This window comes from Taeniopygia guttata, chromosome 2, assembly GCF_048771995.1.
Source record: "Taeniopygia guttata chromosome 2, bTaeGut7.mat, whole genome shotgun sequence".
Taxonomy (NCBI): domain Eukaryota; kingdom Metazoa; phylum Chordata; class Aves; order Passeriformes; family Estrildidae; genus Taeniopygia; species Taeniopygia guttata.
The window spans coordinates 56,410,396-56,436,002 of NC_133026.1; the positions used below are offsets into that span (position 1 = coordinate 56,410,396).

At 33.5% G+C, this 25,607-nt stretch overlaps 1 protein-coding gene across 4 annotated transcripts in view; it reads right to left on the reverse strand.

Annotated features, from left to right (window-relative positions):
* Positions 1-1,453: 1,453 nt before the first annotated feature.
* The window catches only part of CDH10 (cadherin 10), a 93,460-nt gene continuing 69,306 nt past the window's right edge, over positions 1,454-25,607 (reverse strand). For all 4 annotated transcript variants that reach the window (XM_012571522.5, XM_072924064.1, XM_032746839.3 and 1 more), the window contains 9 exons: positions 24,427-24,546; positions 23,643-23,810; positions 18,498-18,685; positions 15,548-15,801; positions 13,856-13,992; positions 11,551-11,672; positions 5,548-5,656; positions 3,417-3,668; positions 1,454-2,528 (listed from right to left, as the gene is read on the reverse strand). In XM_012571522.5, coding sequence (XP_012426976.5) covers positions 2,035-2,528; positions 3,417-3,668; positions 5,548-5,656; positions 11,551-11,672; positions 13,856-13,992; positions 15,548-15,801; positions 18,498-18,685; positions 23,643-23,810; positions 24,427-24,546 — 1,844 coding nt within the window. In that variant the 3' untranslated portion in view covers positions 1,454-2,034. The remainder of the gene's footprint in view (positions 2,529-3,416; positions 3,669-5,547; positions 5,657-11,550; positions 11,673-13,855; positions 13,993-15,547; positions 15,802-18,497; positions 18,686-23,642; positions 23,811-24,426; positions 24,547-25,607) is intronic.

A 25,607-nucleotide genomic window follows, 5' to 3' on the forward strand; every position in this document is an offset into this window, starting at 1 on the left:
TATTTCATCTTCTGTCCTAGTATGTACTCAGTTAAATACATAGCATGTCACTGATCTCAATGTTTTTGTAGGCAAAATTAGTTTTGGAAGGATGTCTTTCGTCTATATATGTAATGGTTGAATATAATTTGTTTGTTTCTTCTTGTTGCTGTTGAAGAACTAATGGGGATTTAGTAGAAAAAAATTAGGTCCTGTTCACTAAGTGATCATAAAGATCAACTGTTTGTATCACCTTTTAAGAAGCATGTAATGCTGATTATGTAAGACATTTCTTAATATTCTTAAATTAATATTCTACTAAGTAATATAAAAAATCACTAGTTAATAAAAGTACTATTGATTGAAACTAAGAAAAATCCATACTATTCTCAGTTTCTTAATAGATCAAAGAGTTTAACTTGATATCAAGTCAATAAAAATTTGGTCTCCATTGCACCAAAATAGATTGCTTAATGGTAGTGTATTCGGCTTTCAACTTCACTGGGTTTTATCAGCCCATTAAGGAGAAGAAATATCCAACTAAAAGAGAATGCAGCATTCCACTTTCCAAAGGCCTAATATCTCTGGGTGTTATGCCAATAATTAGCTAAGAGAAAGTGAGGAGGAATAAACCTTCAGGTGTTTTTCTCCCACAGTAGCTAATACAGATCTTTTTACATACTGCTGTGACTCTGAAATTATTTAATCTCAGCAGCATTTCAAAATTGTCTTCAGTGCTTGTCTAGTACAAAACTCGTGTAACCTAAAGATTAAGGGAACAGAAGAGGCATTTCAAAATGGTTTTGTATATCTAGTCTATTTTGTGATAGCTAAAGTATATTTTTGGTTACTGTTGGCTAGTTGCTCAGGTTTCTTTTTACCAGAGTTGAGAAAGCTCAGTATATTGAGGGGAGGGGATGATTGTTTTTTTGACACTTTCTCAGTCTTCAGCTGACAATTTTAAAGGTGTTGAAAAACTACATATAGTGTTTGTCAGCAAATGATTTGTCTTTGGAAAAATAGAGCTTAAAAAATGATTCAGCATCTTTTTACGCTTTATCTGTTGCATTTACAGATCACTTATGTAAATGATAATTTAAGCATGATTAAAAATGGAGAACTATAAAACAAATAAACTGAGATTTTAAAACTGATGTTATGTGTTTGGATAGATAAATTGTGCCAGCATGGTTTTTAGAATAATGCTATTTGAGTTGACACAAGATAGTAATTCATCATTCTAGACTAGAATATGATTAGTTTAGTTAAAAAATTAAACCAAAAAATTCTCATAAACATTGAACTATAGAAAGTAGCACTTGTGAGTAAGCAAGTAAGTGTATAACTTGTTCCTGCCTCAGTGAGCACACGCACTTCAGACTGTGTTGTATGTTGGTTGCGATGTCACTGGAGAAATTCCATGTTCTCTTCAAGCTTGAAATTTATGGCCAGAAGAGGCAGGCAAGCATTAACATAGTTGTAAAAACTGGTTTATTTTTTAAAAATAAATACAAAAATATAAATATAAAACATTGGCAGATAGAATTTGATGAAATGAAGTTGCACAAACTTTTTTTTAAACCAGCTGCATATTACACTTATTAACACCACATGTACATTTTGTTTTATTTTAATGTACAGAACAGGACATATTGGATTTTTTTTTTCTTCGCCATCTTAAAAGCTGCACTTGCAGGTATAGGACATGTACCTAACAGAAGCGGCTTGTACATGAGGTTGCTTAAGGGATTATCACCCTGTTCAAATTTCTGAAGGTAAGATATTTTTTTTTTACTTACTAAAATGTACAACACTGAATTTCCATAGCTTTGGCTCTTGGAAGTTTGATTAAATAAAATGTTGTATATATTCCAAGTGGCATCCTACTAGAAAGAATGAATGACATTAATGGACAAGTTTAAAACAAATTTTAAAAGGAAACCATTGTGCTGAGTGGCAGGAAAATTTTCCTGAATGTTAAATACTGTTGAGTGCAGAAGGTGTCTGTAAAATTACTTCCGCTCAAAGGAAAAGAAAAAAGTATCCTACTGTAGGTTAAGAAGTGTCTTTGTCACTTTCTCCTCCACCGTACATCTCAGCTAGCTTATTAAACCGAGGGCCCCACTCTCGGAGGTAATCATAGTTTTGGTCTCCTTCTGTAGTACCCGACTCCAAGGAGCTCAAGGATTCAGCTATGGAATCGTTTCCTTCATAGGCATAGGTTGCAAGCGAGTCATACGGCGGCGCAGAGGGGTCAGTGTCGTGCTCTTTTAGCCTTTGGTTAATGAAATCTCGGACATCTGTGTTGTCTGGTGCCGAAGGAGTCCTCCGTGGCACAAATAACGTTTCAGGGATAATGTCTCGCCGAAGCTTCTTATCTTCGATAGCTGCAGGATTCCTCAGCGTGCCGATATCAAAGGCTTGGGTGTCTTCCTCTCCACCGCCTTCGTCATTGTAACTCACAATGTTGTCTCTGATGTCCTCTTTAGAAAGGATCAAAGGCTCCTTCTTTCGTTGCCTCTTCAGAGCAGCAAATAGCACCACTATAACTTAAAGAGGGAAACAAAGAATGGGTAAAGATCTCTATTTAACAATTTCTTAGCAGCAAATCCACCAGGTACAAGAACTGCATTTCAGCTACATTTCACCAACTCTTTCTTTTTGATAACTGGATAAACACCTCTACTGCATAATGGTAGCACAATAAAGTCTATATCAAAAACCTATTTTGCACACATTGTGTGCTCTACTTTACAGGACCATGAGCTTGTCTGCAGGCTCCTTCTGTAGCTGTAATGAGTTTTAAAATAGCAGGTCTGTTCTGAAGATATTTTTCCTTTTTCAAGCTCAAAGGATATTGTTAAAAAGTGGATTTGAGTTGAATTATAGGTCATTAAGTGTTATTCTGCAAACCACAAAATGGAGGTTTTACAAAATTTTTCCTTTTTTTTTTTTTATTACTGCACTGAAATTACTGGATAGACAGGGCTTTGATGTAGTAAATTTTCTGCTTACTGTTATATTATATGTGAAATATATACTGCATACTGATTTTTAGTAGCTATTTAAATATAAAAGTGACTTTTCCTCAAAAAAAATTTAAAATTAAAAACATGAAAGCAATTTTTGATTATACTATTCATCTTCACTGAACTTTCTTTTTTTGGACAACTTAAGGAAAGAACATAAATGAGCTTCTGGTTGCACAGTGATAGTTTTAACAGTCTCAGACTTGAATTCTTATTTAGTGTTAAATTAGCAGATAACGAGGGTTTGCCTTTGTTTGGTTTTTTTTTTTCCTTTTTATTTTAAGCTGCAGTTATATTCTTCTTGCAAAATCCAGGATCATTAGCTCTATCAACCTGCATAATTTTGTGAAACTAGTCAGGCCTTAAATATTTGTTCCTGGGTAGGGGAAGACACGTTTCCCTTCTTACCTAGCAGGATAATGATGCAGAGGAGAATGGCCACCAGTGCCCCCGTGCTGAGGCCGGCAGGGAGCAGCAAGGCCTCGGCACTGCAGGACTGCATGTTCCCCCGGCTGTCGCAGGCACACACCCGGATGGTCAGCGTGCCCGTGCTGCTCTGGATCGGGTAGTCGTTGTCTGAGATCACCACTGGCAGAAGGTAAGTACTTATTTCATGTCGACTAAAGCCATTCCTCCTCGTCAAAATCCTGGCAGTGTTATCTAGATCGATTAAAAGACACTGTTGTAGGCTGTACGAACAGAAACCGTATCACTTATAGTAGATGCAAATTATTGTATTTTATATGACTTCGAAATAGATCCTGATATCATAGTGGTATCTCTGTTTCTCTAACAACATTTCTCATAAGCTATTTATAGGTTTTTAGGTACATCTGGCCTGCTTCTCCGTGCCTCTGCACCACTTTGGCTTGTGATTTGAAAAGAGGATTTCTCAAAGCTTAAAATGTTTTATAGATTAATGCATGCAGTGTGTGACACAGTTACAGTTCAGGGCTGAAACCCTGAAATGCAGCAACCAACCGAGGAAAAATAACCTTTCACTTTGTGCAGTTCAACAAGTACTCTGTTCTAGAAGATTCTTTCTATGGATCATCTGTGACAACACCCACAGGAATGCTGTCAACTCAGTATGAGATTTGCTACACTGCTTTCAATACACTGTAGAACAATGAATGTACCTTAGCACATGAAGTAGGGCTTTTTTTGGATAGATATTGTCTTAGGAATTCAGAAAATGTGAAAGATGGTAGGTATTCCTGCACATTTTTGATAAGTGAACTTGCTAAACTGTATCTCTAGCAGACAAATCTTAGTTGTGTGCAGGATACTTGAGCATTAAAAGCTGTCCACTGAGTGGCCAGAGGGAAGCAAAGGAAGAGACGGAATGAATAACACCAAGAGACTATTTCTTCTACTGTTAAAGCCACAATGCTAGAGTGGTAGCCAATACCAGAGTTGATAACTGTTTAGTCCAAAAGAGAGAAAATACAGGTTTAGTGTGCACTAAAATGAAAATTTAATTTTCATCATATTTGTGGGTGGCCTGAGCTATGTGGTTAGCTATCTGGACAATTTCAGGGACAACTAAAATAACCCACGTGCAAAAGGAAAGAAAATAATTACAGATAATAAGGAAATATCAAGATCTATACCTCTCTGTACTCAGGACCTAGTCACCAAGATATAACCTTTGTTTAAAATATTAAATATTTTAAATTCATAGACTTCAAGATGTGAAAGACAAAGGTTTTCTTACTTGCTTCCCTTCACTGGTTTTATGTATTTTAACATTATTTGTTTTCACTCAAGATAAAAAATTACGTGCCTCATGGATCTTTAAACACCTCTTCTGCAAGGGAATTTATAAGGTATGCAAACTATTTGATTTAATTACTTCACTTTCCCTACCACTAGAAGTTTTTTTTCTGCTGTTGTTTGTAGTCTACTACATCCTGAAGTACTCATCAGGAACAGAGGATTATTCCCTTTGCCTTTATGCCTTTGAAACATTTGAAGGCTAATACCACGTCCCCTCTCATTTATTTCTTCTGTAATCTAGAGTCCTTTCAATTAGTCATTCTAATAATGAAAGCCAAAATTCATAGTCTTGCTTCCCCAACAAAAGCTTCTGAAATTTTTTTCTGATAAGGACAGCTTGAGAAAGGATCAAAAGAAGAGCCAAAGTGGCTCTCAGAACAATTATTTTCATTAATGGTCAGAAAGAAGCAAAACAGAAGGCCAGGGGAATCAGAACTATGTGACAAAAGGCTAAAGTGAAAAATCTCAACTTGTCAACTGAAGGCATTTTTGAAAGCTTTTTTTCTTTTGTAGTCAAGTGTTTCATCTATCAACTCCAATTCAACACTTTTCTGATTTTCTTTACAACTTTTTTTTTATCACATTTTTGCTTCACCTACACAGATAGAAGTTCTAAACCTCATTCCGGTAAAGTATTCTTGATAGTAGCAACCTTCACAGCTTCTCTACATATTGATAGACATCAAAAGCAAATACATTTCATGAATGTTGCCAGACAGAAAAGATAAAACTCCTTCCTTGGAACAGGCATGAATTTTACCTTCATTATCCTGAACAGTGAAGTTAGGGTTAACGGCAGCTAAACTGAAGAAAAATTTTTGTCCACCAAGAGGGTCATCTTTGTCTACTGCACTGATGGTTTGAATAAGCTGCAGGAAAAAAAGCAAGCAAACAAACAACAACAACAAAAAGACCAAATGCACCTAGGTTTTTGATAGAGCTGTCTGATCAAAGAAGATGAAAAGCATTGGAATAACTTATCATTCGCACATATTGACTTAATATTTATTCTGTAAAATATGAAATCTAAACACGTGTTCAAAAAGTGTCTTATATAAGTTTTTTCGAAAAAGAGCATCTGTATTTTTCATGCGATTGCACATGCGCACCTATATTTTTGTAGCTACATAGTGGACAAAACTTGCCAAAAATAGTTTTAGCTGTTGCTGGCAGTTTTTATACTTCATATTTGATTCATCATTTTAAATTCAAATCAACACCTAAGACAGTAATTCACATGAAGTTTTCTATTTTTGTGCTAAAAATGGCATTTTATCAAACAGATATTTTTTGAAAGGGAAGTTAACGTTTCAAATTACATTTCAACATTAAAGCATTTTTCCTTAAACATGATTTTTCTATTTATTAGTATAGGAGAACATACCATCATGATTCCTGAGATAAAAAATGCCAGTTATATTTTATACATATTCCTACTCTTGTAAAACATTGTAGCACACCCTAGAGATGCACAAATTTGGAGTGGAATGAGAATCAGGTGTCATAATTCTCAGAGTAAGCTGTGCCAGGTCAGTTCCATGGTTAGACTCAGAGCTTTCTGCAAGGCCTAAAACAAATTTTGGGTATTTTTGGGAAAAGTAATGGCAACCCCTTTATCAGTACTTATTTACCTTTCAAGTAAGTGAATATATGGCTTTTTCACTGAAATTTCTATATTTAAGAGTGGCTAAATATTGTTTCCCAAGCAAAATTAATTTTTTTGCTTTTATTTTTAATTTTATTGCCTAATTTCAGTCTGGGGCTTTTTTTATACCATGGCATATAAACTGAATTTAAGTCTGGATTTTTGTGCATGCATGGTTGAAGGTTCAGTTAGGTTCTTAAGTTTAACTGCCAAATATAGATTATCTTTAGTCTAGATCATTTTTATTCTTCATTTCTTATCCATCATTTTAAATTGCACTGCTTTTTCAACCATAGAATTGCATTTAATTTTTAACACTATTCCTTCCCTGTGGTGTACATGTTAAACCCTATTTGTTTTTCCTCTTCCAGTTCTCCCAAATACAGCCATTTCTCTTCATATCACAGCTTTTGTCAGGTCTGATCATCTTTAACATCAACAACTGCAGTGCACTCCTCTTTGACTTAAAAAAATGCATGACTAACTCCCAACTTCTCTCTTGTCCATCCAGAAAATAGCAGTAAATATCTTGATGAGGCAAGGATGAGATTTCTTTTAATATAGCAGCTTCCTTGCTTTTTCAACAGGAGTTTTGTCATTCTCTAAATCTGTTTTCTTACATAATCCTCCAATAACTGCCTAAATTAATAAAACTGATAATGCAAGAATAGAATATTATTTGTTTTTGAAAAATGAATATTTTAATTATTTAGTGAGCAATTAGCATATGAATTTTCATAAATATTTAAAAAATGAAATTAAAAAACACTAGCTCATTTAACTTAACAACTAGAGACTGTGAATATGGTCAGTTGTAGGTTTTAGGCTGCTGTAAATCAACTGATTTGCTGAGTGTTCCTAATCATAGTTTAAAAAGAGTGTGTAGAATTGAAAGCATTATATTGCAGTTTGAAAATTGTTTCCTGATAATATTGATTACTATTTTAACATGATAAATCCTGTTTTACATGTGGTTTTAAACAGCTTTTTTTTCTCTTAGACCTGGTCAGCCATAGGAAACCCCAATTACCTTAAGGTAAATAGGGGTATAACACTCTAAATTGCTTCTTTCTAGAAATGCCACAAAGCAGTAACTGTAGGGAAGCCAAGGATGTTACTCTATATGATAAAAGGCAGGAAATTAAGGGCCCAGTATCAGTCATGAGGGTCATTAGCCACTAAAAAACTGATAAACCACTGGAAACAAGTTTGCTGTATAGTCTGCTTATTCCAACAAAATTAATCTTTCTGCTTGGTAGGACCTCTGCAAGCATCAATTCTATCAACTGTGTAGGTAGATGTGTTCTTCTAAAATATACTATACATTTGCTTTTAAATTTAGGACATAGAAAATATAATGTGCTATTGAGAAAAAGAAAGCAGAACTCTTTAGAAACCCTACATCAATTTGCAGTTCAAAAACTTTTTCTTGCCTGAATGAAAAACCTTTCAGAGTTTTTGAAAAAGGTAAGGCAAAGACAAAATTCTGATACTCATAAAACCACTGGAAGGTATAAGATCTATGACTATATAGTGAAGAAACTAAAGTAAGAATGAATCAGGGGAACTGGGAAAGAAAGATAACAAAATTTCAAGTTAATTGATCACAAATTGTCATTTGTTAAAAGAGATGAAAGAGATGCAATAAACAATGAAAAAATAACACTTCAGGATTAAAGGATTTAATAAATTTTTATAGAAATATCTGAAAAATAGGAAGGAAAAATTGAATGGTAGAAAAAAACTTCAGGGTGTTCAGTTTTTCAATAGATACGAATTTTATCTATTTTTAGAAAGACACTTTGTGAATATAAGAAGGAATTTCTGGAAATATGAAGAGCCCAAAAGCCATGTTTAAGCAAGATTATGGTGAGAAAAGCATCCCTGATGCTTTTCTTATCCACATTGTTATATGGGTCAAATGAGCTGATAACATGAAGAGCAGCATAAGAATAATTGGTTCAAGAAACCTAGTGTGTTTATATAATCTATACTGAATTAAGTTATCAGAAAAAGGAAAATAGATTCCATGGTTCATATTTTAAAATGTCTTTGAAAGAAAATCCATTATGAGCTAGAGAAGAACTAAACAACTTCCATTAATACCCCCCTCCTTCCCAGGTTCACCTTCACCCCTTCACTAGTGACTTCCTTTTCTCGGACACCCCTTCCTCCTCACACTTTTACCTGCCCCAGTGTGAGCACTCCCCATGGACTGCAGCCCTTTAGGATAAATCTGCTGCAGCACAGGATCGCCTTCATTTTGCCAAATCTGTACATCCCTTTTCACATGGCCAAATGTTATCAATAGGTCTGTTTTGCCAGTGATGGTAATTTGCAAGTTTTCCCTTGTCTCAAGCCATTTATTTTTCATCCTTTCTCCCCTTATACTGTTGAAGGGGGAAGGAAAAGGCTCGTTGGGTGCTTGGCTGCTGACCAAGGTTAACTCCTGCCTTCTTTTCTTTTGGCAGATCATTTACAAATAAAGAAGAAGGGGATCTCTTCTGACATCTGCTATAGGGAAAATGAGTATATAGAAAAGTTATACTCAGCTTCCATGCAAGATCTCTCTAAAGCAGGACTGACTCCTGCTTTCTAACCTGATTCTTATATTTTACATTAGAGGATCTTTGGAGGCTGGCAGCTGAGCTGCCAGACGTGACATCTGGGAGCTGACAAAACCAGTGGAATTCCATCTGTCCAGATGCCCAGCTCCTGGCTCTTCTCACCTGGGGGCGGAGGACAGCTGAACTTCTTTGGTTGCAGGGCTGCAGCAGTCTGAGCATTTTGCTGCTTTATTTCCCTGAACTCCTATTGACTCAGCCTTGTGTAGGTCACATGAATGCCTGTGACCTCTTTATGCCATCATACTAAGACTGTCCTCATTTTTGGGGGGGGGTCAAAAGAACAGAAGCTACCAAAATAGCATTCTGCCAGAGGTGCTGCTTGTGTATAGCTTGAGTTTTTTGAGATAAAAAAGTTCAGGGTACAATCTGACATTAGCAGTAATAGCAAGCAGGAAAACAATCACAGGCCCTTTGAGTAATGTAGACTACAAAAGTCACATTTCTCTCTTGCTATATTTTTGCATATATGTGTATGTTTGTATACAAGATTTATGTGCACCTCCCTAGGTATCATGTATAGTATGTGTGTGTCTATATATATGTATGTATAAAATTTAGGCTTCTGTACAAATTAAGTAAATGGAAAAGTATAATATTTGTTATAATGCCTGTCTTTAGTAGATGGGAAATCCTGAAATGAATACCACAGAATCTGTGACTGATGAAGCATCACTAGTTTCAGTGACCTAACAGATATAAATTTCATGGATCAAATGTAATTATGAAAACCTGAAAGGGAAGAAAAATAGCAGAAATGTGGGAGGAATCAAGCTCAGAGGACCATGTTCAGTTTGGATTGATTACATTCTCTCAGGACAGATTGAATTTGAAAAATAAAAAGTCTTATTTATGAGCTGCCAGTAAACAAGAAGAATATAATTATATTCAAATAGATTATTCATGTTATCCTGCATTACATTTTTTTCTCTTCCCATGAATTGTTTTCTTTAAGCAATCATTTGCAACTCAGATTTCTTAAAATATGTTAATATTTATGGCCCTCTCAATAACCTTGGCACGTTTTTTGTGATAAAGGCACTATTGAGCCCTATAACAATTTAAATAAGAATTTGTGGATGTGTAAACTTATTCAGCATCTCATTTATTAGTTATAAGTGATTAGTGCTATTTTACTCAACTTTTTAACTGACAGCCTATTCTGATTGTAGCAAATAAAAAATTATAATGTAGAAATACTTTTATATTTTCTTTTAAATTATACTGGCTTTAATAGTCCAGATAGCTCAGAATACACTGTTCTTTAAAATACATTTACATGGAAATTTAACTGCTCTCTTAACATTTCCTGTGCGTTCTAGAACTAGTAACCTGCACAGAAAAAATTTTGAAACCTGAGATGAGTAAAATTTGTGGATTCATGCACTTATATTTTTTTAAACACAGGATGGGGTTTTTTTGTGAAGCTGGGAGAGGAAAATTCAATCTTCTTCTTTTGCAAGTCTTAATCCCTATGTCATATTGAAAATTATTAAAATATTATTTTAGCATTTTTCGTTGGCACTTCAACTGTCCAAAATTCTACATGTTTAGCCAGTGATTTCTCTTTATCTCACACCTTGAATTTTCTTGAGACTGTCACAGCAGAAAAATGCACTTGCTCAGTACCTTTAGATATGTTATGCATTATAAATTTGGGCCTCAAATTCTTTGTTATAAGTTCAAACTGATGTCACTTTGGAATGAAGAATGCCAACCTGAATGTGAAATTTGCAATACAACCTGAATGTTATACCTGTGGGACTCTAACAGTTAAGCTGGCAGTTGTTCCACATTCTATTAAAACATACTGAAAGGGTTGCACTCAGATACTACTGCTACCATTTTAAAGGCTGATTATGCTCTGGGACATGTAATAGGAAAAAAAATTAAATTGTTCTAAAAAGCAACTGCCTATTGGACATTAGGTATTACGCAGTACAGTCATTTCACTTAAACTGGTGTACACATTGTGTAGCCTCTAAGAAGCAAAAGAAAGTATTATGTTACCATTTAAAAAATGTATGTTTTCTTTTTTAGAAATTTTTGGTGTGAAAATGAAAGATGACATTTGGGGAAAAAAAACTGCAACAGATTTTTTTTGTTTGTAATCACCATCAGCATGGATTGAAATACATCTGAGTTTTGCTATTGGAGAATTACTGAAAATATAGATCAAACTTTTTAGTTAATATAATGATCTACTTTGTGAAATTAAGGGCAAAATGAATCATGACCATGTCATGGACATATCTCATCTGGATTTTACAACGGTACAAGGTTAGGTAAGGAAAAGTGGTGACTGAACCACTGATGCACTTGTAACATATTGACATTTCACTCTAAGCCTCATTTACAGAGCTTATTTACTTTCATTTTTAACATTTCAAAAGCTAATTTGGATATGATTTTTTCCTAAGCAATAGGCAAGAATGATCTACAGTTGAGTACTGTAGCAAAACTGGATAGTGAGAAGGGTTTATCAAAGGCATACCTGTCCAGCTCTTGCGTTTTCACAGACAAAAGTGTCGTAGAATACAGCAAACTGTGGGGCATTGTCATTAACATCCAAAATTCTTACATAGACAGGAACACGAGTAGTGTCTTTGGGGTTGTCTGACAGCAGAATAGAGAAGAAACATGAAATTATTTTCTTATTAAGAGTTTTCTGTTTTCTTTCAAATTTCATGAGCAATACACATGCAAGATGAAGTTTGAATCTGGTTAATATTTAGTGCACAAACCAGTAACAAGTCAGAATCAGGCCTTCTGAAAAATAAGGAAATTATTTGTGTAGATTAAAAAAAAAAGAAGTTTTTTTACCTTTCACAAAGGTACAGGGCCGCAAATGTTAATAATATATTCAAATATTGTGTATGAAAAGTATGCCCACTACTACAATAATAAATTTGATCACTTTGTGGGCTCAAGGTTTTGATCATTAATTTTGAATTTTTTTGTGATGTAGTTAGTTTGTTTTACAGCAAAAAGACATAAAATACATAATTTGTGCATTGTGTTCGTTTTGGCTGGGGTAGAGTTAATTTAGTCGATCACATGCATACATATCTTGAAAAATATTCAAGTTTGACTTTCCTCTCTTGCCACTCAAAGAAATTCCAACAAAACAAATGAAAGTACTCCTCCAAAAATTTGGTAAAGAATTTATTAGAATAAGATTCTTTTATGTTTGAATTACCTTTAAAAATATAAATGTAGATTTTCAGACTTTAGGTTCAGAAACGAGAATAACCTCCCCCTTGCCAAATGCCAAATCCTACTGTTATTTAAAGTGCTCTTTTGTTAGTATAGGTTAATTCAGGAATACAAGTGTCCCTGCTCTCACTTGCTGATCTTGTTGCCATACCAAAAATAATAAACAATGCCTAGGTGTAAAAAGTGCAGCTGTTTCTTGGAATTCTGCTGCGTCGTAGTTAAGCACCGTATGATTTTTTTACATTAATGGAACTGGTTAAGCAGCAACAGTAATAGATTGTTCCAAATAACTGATTTCCCCCTCCCTTTTCTTCTGCTTTAAATGAAACAAAAGACATTTAGGAGCAGCTGGAATTACACTGGCTTTTTATCAGTAACACCTTTAGTAAAGGGCATGATGAGCATCTTTTTTGATGTCCTGAGTTATTTCAATTTCCAAGTTTAGGATGCAGTTTTTAATCACCTTCTGCATGTTTGTACTAACTTTCCAAATGAGTTCTAACACTGCTTTAGTTCTGTCGTGGTTTACAGGCAGCATTTTAAAATATTTAAAGATCTAAACCTCTATCTTCAAGTCTTTCTCCTAAATTAGCATATCTTTGTGGAGAATGCTAGCTATGCCAGGTGTGTCCACAGTATAAATTTGCTCTAAGTTTTCTGTCAAGGAGATCGGTTTAGCACTAAGATGTAAGCATACAAGGATGCTAAATTTTATCATTATATAAATCTGAAAATAATTTGTACAGCATTAGACAGCACTCTAAATGTTGGGGTGGTTTTTTTGTTTTGTTTTGTTTTGGTTTTTTTTAATGCAGAATGTTTAATTGGCAGAATGCAATGTTTCATTTAGTTCTCTGCAGTGTGACTCTTGCCAGCCATGTTTCACCGCTGACCAGTATTTTTTCCATTTTTTTTAAAGTGATACAGAATTAGCCCTAAAAAAATTAGTGACTTTGAGACTTCTTAGTTGCTGATTTCAAAGACCAGACCTTTGTCCCTCCAAAAATCTTCTGTGCATTGATTAAAGCTATTCTCAATAATGTAGTAGGTTTAGGAGGATATCTGCTCTTCTCTTCATACTCTTAACATGAAAATATCTAGAGAGATGTTTTAAGTGGTCTAAGAAATGCTACAGCTTCAGGATGAAACTGAATAGAACTTGTAACATATATTGATTCTAAGAGCTGTAGGTGTAGATACCATAGGATGAGATAATGAAAGTATTTCTAAATAAATGAAGAAAATATTAGAGACAAAACCATAGATTATTATGCTAAACTCAGTTATTTTAAGAGAAAACCACATTATTGTCCTCCAAGAAAGGGAATAAAAATAATTACTCCAGTCAATTGGCTAACATCTCAGAAGTAACTTGGACGTTAAAGGTCAGTGATGGAGGTAGGTGAGGAAAAGAGCAACGAGAAGACAGCTGCTGTTAGCTACCCTACAGTTCACTTTTCCAGAACATCTAGTGTAAAGGGACAGGGGAAAAATAAAGGAGGGCGGTTTTCATCACAAAATTTCAGCTGTAGCTTTACAGGCTAAGGAAGACTGAAAGGAAAAAGAAAATCAAATTAGCTTACTAATCTCAGCTGCTATAACACTAAGATTGTGCCATTGGGATATCTCACGGTCAAGTGGCTTAGAAGTATAGATGGACCCGTTTCCAGAATGAATGTTAAATATCCTGTCAAGGTCAGTGTGACGATCCAGAGAAAATCTAAATATGAAAATGAAATAAAAATTATTGTCAAAATTATAGAAAGTCAATGAAAACATATATTTCAAAAGTCAGTACAGGTTTTATGTTCTACCTTACAAACTTTTGAAAAAGAAGCATTTATATAGTTTTGGAAAGACATATATTTAGTTTCTATAAATGCTTCTGAAAATTCTGAAGGTTAGCTCCATAGAACAAGGAATTAAAATCTGGATTTTAAGAATGTGATACAATCATAATATTTGATAATTGAAGATTTTACAAGAATATAGGAAAATTATTTAAAAAAATCAGAATTTCAATGTATAGTTAAAGAATTAATTTAATCCTGAAAGGAAAATGGTCTTTGTTATACTGTTTTTTCACACTGAGACTGACAGCTAGTTTACAAGCTGTTCAACAGTATTGCTATAGGCTCAGATTCTACTATTTAGAATGTATAAATTCACTAGAGATCAAGATAAAAAAACTTGTATAAAAATAAGCCCACATGCAGAACTTATATCCATAGATGTTAGAAGACGTTCTATATTTCTATATTTGCTATACTTCTGGCAGGCATGATGTCCACCAACATGATATGGTGGTGTCAAACTAGTATCAAAAAATTTCTCTTTCCTCTTGTTCTTTGATATTTAACATTGCCTTCAAATTAGAATTGAACCTTTGATTTGTAATTAGGTATAGGATTTTGCCAAATACAGAATGGTTTTTAGAATACGTGTCAGAATTGGGCAAAAATTTTTTAAAAGTTATATAGTACACTTGTACAGTAGAATAGAAACAAATGTTTATGTTTCTATGAAAATGTATGAGAGATCTAAACTGTTCATCAAGGGCATCTGGTTTCATTTAAAGCACTTAGCTAAATTGGGCCAAATTAAAAAAATGCTGTTGTATGAAAATAGCATTTGTATGGCCTTGGTGGGTGTTTGCTCACTCCACTACACGGAATTGCAGTAAATATGAAAGACAAACAGATAAAACCCCAATAAACAAGTCAAGACCAAAATGAATATAAAAACATCAAAAACAAGGAAATTAGAACAGCCAATGAAAACTTCTGATAGTGCAATAAAGACTTACTTAAATGTTTTTTGGTTTTTTTACTACTAGCTTACGTTAATAACTCTTAACTAGAATAAAACAAAACCCTGATATTTTCTAGAAAAATTATATTTAAGACTATTTGGCTTAATATGATAAGCATTTCATTTTACTTCATGCATGATAGTTTTATTGAAGACTAGAACTCATTTCATCAGCATTCTAAAAGATTTTCACAGTGAGAAGCAAAAAGCAATCCTGATGGGCCTACTTGAAATCAAGTTTTTATGAATTGCAGCACTGGAAAATATTTTGTGTGTCTCTTGGGTGCAAGTAAATTTCTGTTGCCTGACATATTTGTAGGTTTACAAATTGCACCATTCTCAGTTCTGTCTATCTCTGGGACACTAATAAATAATAGAAAAAAGGTCTATGTGAAATAATGTTGTATTACTATTTGTCTTGATTTCTTTAGCAAATAATGTGTTTACAGACACTGAAGTATTACCTTATTGGACTTGAAGCAGAATCAGGATCTCGTGCCATTACTGTTCCTATTATTGTTCCCAACTCAATATCTTCATGCACCTCAAAAAGGTAAGAAGACCTGCTGAAAACAGGAGGTTCATCTACATCTTCTACAGAGATTTTCACAATAATTGTGTCTTTGAAAGGCCCAAGGTAATAGAAACGGGGATCCACATGGGTATTTTCAGCTTCTACTTTCAAAGTATAAAGTCGTCTTGTCTCATAGTCCAGTGGCTAAAAATGAAATTTGTGATAAATTTTATTAAATTGGATTTATATATTGGCAGATGTTGACCTATGTACATAATGGAAACTGAAGAGGGCTCAAGCCTTACCAGATCCTGCCCCTGCATTGTGAGAACACCAACACAGTTAATATTTTCCCCCCACAGGACTCACTTTGTCTAATAAGAAATGATATTGTTTCTAGAAGAAGTATCTTTTCCTGTATATTAGTTATATTATCTCAGCATGAATGACAAAAAGATTTTCACTGCAAATTAACCAATTATTCAGGGAATTTTGCAGCTGTTTCACAAGAATATGGATTTGAAACAATCATATAACAATTTAAAATGCTTGAAATACTGACTGGAAATACAAACATTCCAGAACAATAACACTAATGTTTCATAGGAAATTCTGTAAATGCCTGGATAATCAAAATCACCAGCATATTCCTATTGTCAAGCCTATACAGCGGGCCTTAAATATCAGGAATGTTTTAGGTGTCTTTTGAGGAAGGTGTATGTGTCAAAGCTCTCTACATTTAGAGAAACAGTGGGGTTTAATCTTGTTCCTTTTCATTTAATTTAATGAATCCGACATCAGAGGGTTTTTTTTTTTTTGAAAATGTATTTGACATTTTTGTCAGCAGTTCCTTCTTAAAATGGGAGGAGGAGCACTTCACGGTTATAATTAGAAATCATTTTGGATAGAAAATAATTCTATTCCTTCAAATTTTTCTAGCTGTCATAGATGAAAAGTTATCTAATTAATGATTCTAAGGAAATGAGCAAGCTGAAAATCTACCTTTCTGACACAAAGAAGACTTTATTAACTCCCACAGATTCTCAGAGAGATATAGAACTGGTGGTTTTCATTCATCAAAATGGGTGGTTGATGGCTTATTTTTTTCTGCCTAGATGCTTTTAAATACTAATTAATGTCCACTAAAGATGCCAAAGTGTCAGGTCAGATATTTAAATACACCATTCAAAAGCATAAAGATGCAGTCCAGTGAAATAATGAGTTTCCCCACTGCCCTAGACTTGTTTTAAAAAAGTAGTCAGAGCAGATGGGAGAGTATCTATGAATACAAATGAGAAAAGCAACTATTTAACCTAGATCTGAGGCTATAGTGTGTCTAAAGTGTATCATTCAGCTGTTAAGGAACACTGGCTTCAATCCTAAAAGCAAAGAAGACATGCTAGTCCTGATTTATTCTAATTGGTTTAATCTGGCAGAATGTGCACCATGAATATGTAAACTTGCTACTACAACATTCACATCCATTTAAGACATCTTGTCCACCTACAGTGCAAAACATGGATATGAAACCTGTGGATTATACAGGCATTCCAGCACATCCACAGTAATGAACAAAAGTCTTGCCCAAATATATGAAATTGTGGAAAATAAATTATTTTGTCTGTGAGAAATTGTATAGAGAAATTTGTATAAAAAAATTTTTACAGCATATAATAAATTCAGACTTAATAACTTGCAGGCTTTGTAAAGGAACACAAGCTATTTGTAGTTATTCATCACTGAAAACAGAAATTACAATCAAAGTGGATAAATAACAACAAAAAAAAGAGACTATTTTAACGAATCCATGAACTCAGCATTCTCATCTCCTTCCTTGCTTGTTAGTGCTGTTGTCTGCGGTATTGAATAAACTACTTATTAATGACTGAGAGAGCATCCTGAAAAATGCAAATTCTGTCAGACTCTTAATGACAAAATCAGAAGATCTTGTTCATTAGTATTTATTGACATTTTTGGAACTGCTGTATTATAATTTAGGAAATTTCTTGTGCTTGATTCAGCTACTAGACTTTTTTTCAAGACACTATTGATTTAATATAATTGTGTGAAAATCTGAAACAAGCAAGAAAAGAGCATCTCAAGAGAAGCCTTCACAAACTAGGAAAAGAAAAAATATAAAACCTCAAACTTTGTTTTTTCATTATTCTATGCTTAAGAACATTTGTTTGGAAAGTGAATATAAGCAGTGCTTTATCCTAAAAATGGTGCCTAAACTCTTTAAAGTCCATTTCAAAGTCCCAAAGACAAGGACCAAGGGACTTCTGGAAGGGAAATTTTTGAGGAATAGGAGAGTGACATATCTACTTGTGAGATCTCAGACTTAGAAGACAAGCATTTGAAAGTGCTCTGACAATGCAAGACAGAGGGTAAAGAACTAAAGAACTAAAGGTAGCCCTGGACCAGGAACACCTTAATTACGTACACATTGCTCATGTGGCAGTCCTCTCATTTGCAACTTATGTCTGTGTTCTGGCATTCAGATCTCATCTCACCCAAGTAGATGAGAATCTCACAGAAACGGAAAATCTGTGTCTCTCAGTAGTGAGTAAGCTGCTGATTGCTTGCAGAAAACAGGTTATAGAAATACCTAAGAAGTCTGCGTTTGAAATCACAGAGATAATTAGTGCTAACACATTGGGGCTGGCCCACTTTTTCATACTTTGCTTACAACAATGTTTTAAACCTATGCTGCATCTTAGCTATGGTCACCACCTTTTATTTCCAGTTCATCTTAAAAGGAAATAGTACCTTTCAGCCACTGATGGCGGATGCTTGCAAATGTTAAGCAATTAGCATGTGGTATCACATGATATAAGCAATAAACTCTTGTGACATAACATTGACATCAAAATCATTTAGTAAATGCCATTAATAGACACCTTTCGCACAGTGATGATGCCTTCCTGTGTGTCCTTCTGTGTCACAATGTCAAACATATCGGTCCCATCACCATCTATAATCCTGTACTCTACTTCTGCATTTTTTCCAGTATCTGCATCTGTGGCTTTAACGCTGCCAATGGCTGTCCCAACTGGGGAGGACTCAGGAATGCGGAGATGGATAGTACCTGTCAAAAAGACAAAGAGTGATTCAGGACCCCCACAAGCTGGTACACATGCATGAAGTAACCCAATAGCTGATGTGACACAATAGCTGATAACATAATTTTGTGTATTTTTTTATTCTAGAGAACTTGCCATTTAACACTGAGACACTAGACAAAATATGAGGCAGAGAACTATCCAGAGGAAAGTTTTATATAGAAGACTGAAAACAAAATTGTAGAAAAAACATTCATAGGAAAGTAGGGTTGAGAAAGACCTTCTGTCTCAGAGAAGAATCAACTATATCTGCAGTCTTCTTGCCCTTCTTTTCCTTGTAAGTTTCTTGTCCTCATTTTACTTTCATTCCTGAAATATCATCTGGAAAAATTGCTTTGTGTTCTTGCTAGGCTTCACTCTTTTTTTTTACCCCTTAATATCTAAGGGCAATCTTTGAGATATATTTTACATGTATTTTATCATGGAAGTAATAACAAGAATAGGAATCCTTGATTTTGCTGGCCAATTCTATGTAACCAGCTGACATTTCATCTTTCAGAATTAGATAGTAAGATATCATATTAAATACATTTGAATAACACATGAATGCAGGAGGAGGTGTTTTAAAAATCTACGAGCATAAATTGTGCCTATACTTGTTAAAGCAGTTAATTCATACTTAAATAGGCTTATGAATATTGCAATTCTTGTTTTGTGCTACTTTTCTTATCTCAGTTATATCCCGTTATGGTAGTGTCATACAGCTAATAAGATATGTAGGAATAAAACTGTCATAATTCAGACATGCTGCAGTAAATTGAAATAAGTATCCTACCATATATTTTAGCATTCTATGTCCTAGCCTTAGTGTGAAAACTGTAAATAAGTATTAAGATATTTGATCCCATCTGTTGGAACATATGCTAGAAAAACATGGGGGATATAATGCACTATGAAGAATTCTCAGAAAAAAATATTTTAAAATTAATGCATCTACAGTTGTCATTCCAAAGATGAAAGTGAATTCATCAAATTTCTCTTGGAAAACATTTTCTTCTATGGCCTTTGTTAAGTTTGCCAAGATTTTCTCTTCAACTTAGAGACTAGCTAAATTAAAGGAGTTAGAGGTATACTTGAAATAACACAAAAATGGAAATGGTAAAGGACAGCAACCACAACAGTAAAAAGCTAAACAGGCTACACAAAAAGCAACACATAAATACATTGCCCAAATAAGTAGTACAGAAAAGTCCATTAAGGGCATATTAGTTTTGTCCAATCAAGAAGAATCATGGGGAGAGATTGGCATGGCTATATGGGAAGGTCATTGGCAATGTGATTTTATCATAACTCAGGAAAGCATGAGTCATTTGAGGATTATTGGTGTATTACAAGGCAGCTACAGAGTGACACTTACTACAAAAAACCCCTATTATTTATTGGGTCATTAAAGATTGTTTCTGCTTCTACAGAGTTATTTTTTTCTGTTCTATTATGTTATTATGTTCCCATTTGACAAAGCCAAAAAAACAAAAATGCAAAAATTGAAAAGAAATGCATTCACATTTAGTTTGCAATTAAACATTGAATGAAAAATATTGAAATATTAAAATTTAATTTCTTTGTATAATTTTCCTTAAGCATATTTAACTATGAAACAGTCATATAGCAGCAGAATTAATTTTTTATGGCCATGTACACACCACATTCTATTTATATGTATTTATTTTTCCTCAGTCACCTTTTGATGTTCAATTGAGTATTTTATCCTGCATTTTCTCTAATATTTTTGTTACCTTTCTCTAATATCTAAACCTGTAATACTTCACTAGTAGAGAATCTCTCTGTACTCACCTAATGGTAAAAAAAGGCAAAAGAAAAATTATCCCCAGTTTAGTACTTAAGCAGCACTATGGATGACGATGGTAAAAGACTGCTTTTTTTTATCCCCAATTAATATTTGTATGTTTTAATTATTTTTATGAGGTGTCAACTATTCCTCCTATTTTTTTTTCAGTGCTTAAAACTATATCCCTATGCCTTGTTGATACTACTTTGTTTGACTCCCAGTGCAATACCCAAGTCATTATTTAGTCTACAAACTGGTAAGAGCTCATATCATTAATCGCTAATAAGGTAGTGGAAACAGAGAGGGAAAATAACATGAAACTTATAATCTAAAAGATAATTTTTAATCTAGCCTATCCTATTCCTTTTGTCACTAAAGACATTTAATGCATTGACTATATATGGTATGCAGTGCAGCTTTGGACACTGTATCAGAATACAAAGGACACCAAAGCAGAATCATCCTTGCAAAACTCTGCTGTCAATCTTATTTCTCTCTTCTCAAGGAAAGTAGATTACTTTTTGCATTTACTCCAGTGAATGATGTCCTTTCATTTGTCTGTCAGGAAAAGGAATGGGAGGATGAAGGAAAGGAGTACTTTTCCATATACTAAGGAGTGCAGAAATCAGCTTGAGGATTAAAGTCTACACACTTGGGATTGCAAGTACTTCAGTCAGTCATAAAGAATGAAAAACCAATCTCATTTTTCCATTTACTCTTCTTCCCATTCACTCTTGAATAGGCATATAATGTAAGAGCAAATATTATAAAGGACTAAAGGCTATAGTCTCACAGGATACATGGGCTGCCATAATTCAGGTGCACTGAGTTTCATTCAGGCTCAGGCTTCTAATTCTATAAATCACATTTACTGTTTATCACTGGTCAACACTATCTCCTTACTTCTGAGGACACTTGGAAATATTACAGTTGAAACAAAGATCCAATGTCTGAGGTCTTTGAAGACCTTTCTGTATCACCTTGAAAAAGTTTTCAATCTCATAATCACTGTTATCTATGTGGGTTTTAGTATACTTTTAAGAAGGGAAAAATATTCTGAAGAATCCTTGTTTAATAATGTAAACAATAGAGGAATTAAGGGTTCTTCTATATATATTTTTTTTTTTTAGAAAGTCTGATATAATACATCATGCCAAATTTTCTACAATTTTAATATTAATTTCTTGTGGGAGACATTTAAGCTGATATTAAATATTTTATTGAAACATATAGCTGTAATATGCTGAGTCCTGTGGAAACATAATGGGCATTCTAATACTTATCTAATACTTAGATAATTTATAAATCTGATATGCATATTATTGTTTTATTAACCTAATCTATCTGTTTTTTTTATTATTGGAATAGAATAAGAATAATTTAACTTAATCAGTTTCAATTCCATCAGTCTCATTGAACTCTGATAAAATCATGAATCATTATAATGTCTATTTCAGTTTTTAGGTTAAATATATATTTTTAAAGTCAATAGCTATTTTTACTTTCATATATCTATGAAAATATGTTATCTTTATAAATGTTTTAGCTTTCCTCTCCATTTATATCTAACAAAGAAATTGGCAGAGAGAAAGTAGTGAGGAAAAATCAAAAGACAACAAAACCCATGAGAGCAAAATTAAGTTTGTTTAAAGCAAATGACACTTCTGATTTAAACTGACATTAAATAAAAATGCAGAGATGCTACATCAAATCCTTTTCTCTCTCAAATATTATGTTGGAATCCCAGATAAGTCATGTTAAAATGGTCTAGAAAGTTGATTCCATCATTTTGTCTAACTTCTAATTTAACACACTGTTTAAGAAGTAAGAAAAGGAGAAAAAGTATAAATATGCACTTTTGAAGCTTCTATGTTATCTTAAGTGTTAATTTTTTTTTCTGTAAGGCTTTGAACATGACACTTCATTGAATAGTCTTCTTCAGTGTGTCCAGAGTAATACCACATTCCTGTCCTACATAACAATGGAAATAGCATAATCTTCTATATACAAATGGAAACAATAAAACAATAAATAAAAATTGTGAAAAAATGAAAAAAAATTATAAATTACCAATATATTATGTTCAGAATACAACCTTTGTAGAAATGCACAAATTCTACTTATTCAATGGTGCATTACTTTTTTTTATTTCAAGTGTGTATATGAAATTACATGCTGATAAACATCTTAGCTGAACACATATATATTACCTTCAATATTAAATTGAACATAATTATGTACTCCAGTTGTGCCATAAAGAGCGTAATTTAAAGCTGATTCTGTTATTTTGATCAAGAAGTTACTGGATCCATCAGTAAACTGCTGGATTGAGTAGAATTATAGAGAGTGTATAAAATGTGTGGTGAGGATACTCTAAATCCTTTACGTATTAAGTCAATCTAAATCATCATGCAAATATTGCAACTTCAATTTATGCAAAAGGCTTTAAATGTATTTAAAATGCTTAACTGTTACAAGTTTGATGCTACATAGTTTAATACTTCCATATCAGATAGAGACCAAGAATATTTTTACATTTTGGTTTGAGGATACAAATTTTTGACAGGGGTGTAATCAAAAGGCAAAAAGCATTATAAAAACCTTCATTAAAGCTGTAAAAAACCCTAAAAAAGTTAAATGTAATTTGCTTTCATTTGGGAAATTTTCTGTGTTGTTTTGTAGCTCTATAACTGAAAAAGTACAAATCTGTCTGATTCCCTTTGAGTAAGTTCCACATTCTTCATGATTAAATATTTAAGCAGATACCACAATTCAAACATTTCTGCCTATCTAGAATTACAACATATTTTATTCTCCAGTGGGAGAGCATGTAGGAATTAAGCAATAGGTAAGGAAAGCAAAAGCATTGCTGTAATGCTCTTATGAGTCCACCAACTATTGCTCCTCATATTTCTGGGAGTAATTCAAGGTTTACTGCAGTTATATTTGATCATGTAGCTGTTTCTTAACAAAAAAAAAAAATGCTTTAACATGTAATATACTGCTTTAATAATAATAATCAGCACATAAGCCTTTTGTTTATGTGTGCCCCATAATCTAGATTTACTCTAAATTAAACCAGATGGTGATTGCTTAACTTTTACAGCACAAGTCAACTATTAAATGCAGCTTACTCTGGGGGAAGCGAGGTGGATTGTCATTGACATCAGTCAGTGTGATGTTCACGGTGGTGGTCCCTGATAATCCACCCATCTGGCCTCCCATGTCCTTTGCCTGGATAACTACTTGGTATTGCTCCCTGTTTTCTCTGTTCATGTTCGGCAATGCAGTCCTGATGATGCCTAAAAGAAATAAATTAGAAAACAAAACCACTAATAATATATTTGTTGCTTATGTGCAGCAATCTGCTGCATCTTTTTTTATATTAGTTTTGAAATAAATCTCTAAAATATTCATTTAATGTTTCAAAGCACACATTTCTGTCCATAAGTTTTATTGTAGTCTTATAATTATAGTAGTCTTTGGTACAGGCCATGTCTTGGTTGAACACTTGTTCTACATCACAGATCCTTTTCCAGTTTCATGCTAAAAATGCTTCAAGATATTTGTGTACAAGGTTTAGGAGAAAGAACGCCTTTTATTAATCTAAGTAGAATGATTAGGGGAAAAAACCCCAATATTTTCTAAGAAAAAACCCTTTATTCTTGCCTTTATCAGAAATGTTATTTAAATCTTAAGCAATGAATAGTACCACAGTAAAATTACTTATACTTCATAATTTCAGATGTCTTGAGTTTTTATATGTTTTCTAAAAGTTATAAATCATGAAAAAAAGCAAGAAATGCTCTTTCAGTTAGTTTTTAATTACATTTTTTTTTAATATGTGATCAAGGTCTTTTAAATTAAAGAAAAAGTTTAAAGTTTATGGTAAATGAAAATAATTAAAATTTTCATTACCTGTTTCTGGTTCCACAGAGAAATATGGCTGCCCTTGAAGTATGCTGTAAATTATTCTGGCACTGTTTCCATATGAAGGGTCATCGGCATCAGTAGCTGTAACTTGGACCACAGAAGTACCTGAAACACCCAAAGCAGACTTAGTTGCATATGACACTATATGGAGGTGCCAGAGCATTAGTTTCCATTCCAACAGACACCAAAGAAATTTTCAGCTAATACTGATTGGATTTTCCAAATATCTTTGTATCTTCTAGTCAACATTAGGTACATTCTTCCTCATTCCGGGTCTCCTTCTACATAAATTGAAAATAAGCTTCCCTAATCCCACAAGTGTGATTAAGATTTAATTAGAAAATCTAAACAATAGCTATGTCTGAGCTGAATTCTTATCCTTACCTAGCTACAATAAGTTATGTATTCGCACCCTCTTTGCAGAAGGCATTCTTTTATTGCAATAAATATGTTCATTCCATTGCCTAGAATGGGTTTGGGGTGTTTTGTGGTTTATTTTATTTTTATTTTATTTTGTTCAATGATATCAAGATGTTATGAAACTACACATGTAGGAACATGACAGAAATAGATGATTAAACAGGTCATTGGATCTTGTGAAAAACAAGCCATCAGTTCTCCCTGCTTTCTAAGTGTTACTATAGATAGATACTAGCAGAAGAAACACTGTCATTTGAACTTTGAAATCTGCTGATTATTTAGATTACAGAAAATTTCCTAACCATAGACCTTCTCTAAATTTTAGTAGAATATACCAATCCTTTAAAACATCAAAATTTTGCCATTACCACTGACAGTTTTTCCACAATCAAAATATTTTGTACATCCTGTTCAACTCTTCCATCACAGAAATAAAGTATAAAGAGCAAGGATCCCCCCTACTGTGCATCCATAAAGTCCAGGTGCTATTTTAAGCATATAACAAATAATTAGGAAAAAAAAAAGGAAAAACAATCATCATATGCATGGCATGCATATGATGCAAGCCATGGACTTGCATCACTAGCAAGCCATGGACTAATCTGAGGATCAGAAGACTTTAAAACTTGTTTCTCCTTTTATCCCAATTATTTCAAAATTATTTTCCCCACCAAATACAAAAAAAAAAAAAAAATCACCTGTAAATCCAAGACCCTTGGCACAACTATTTACTCCTTCACATTGTC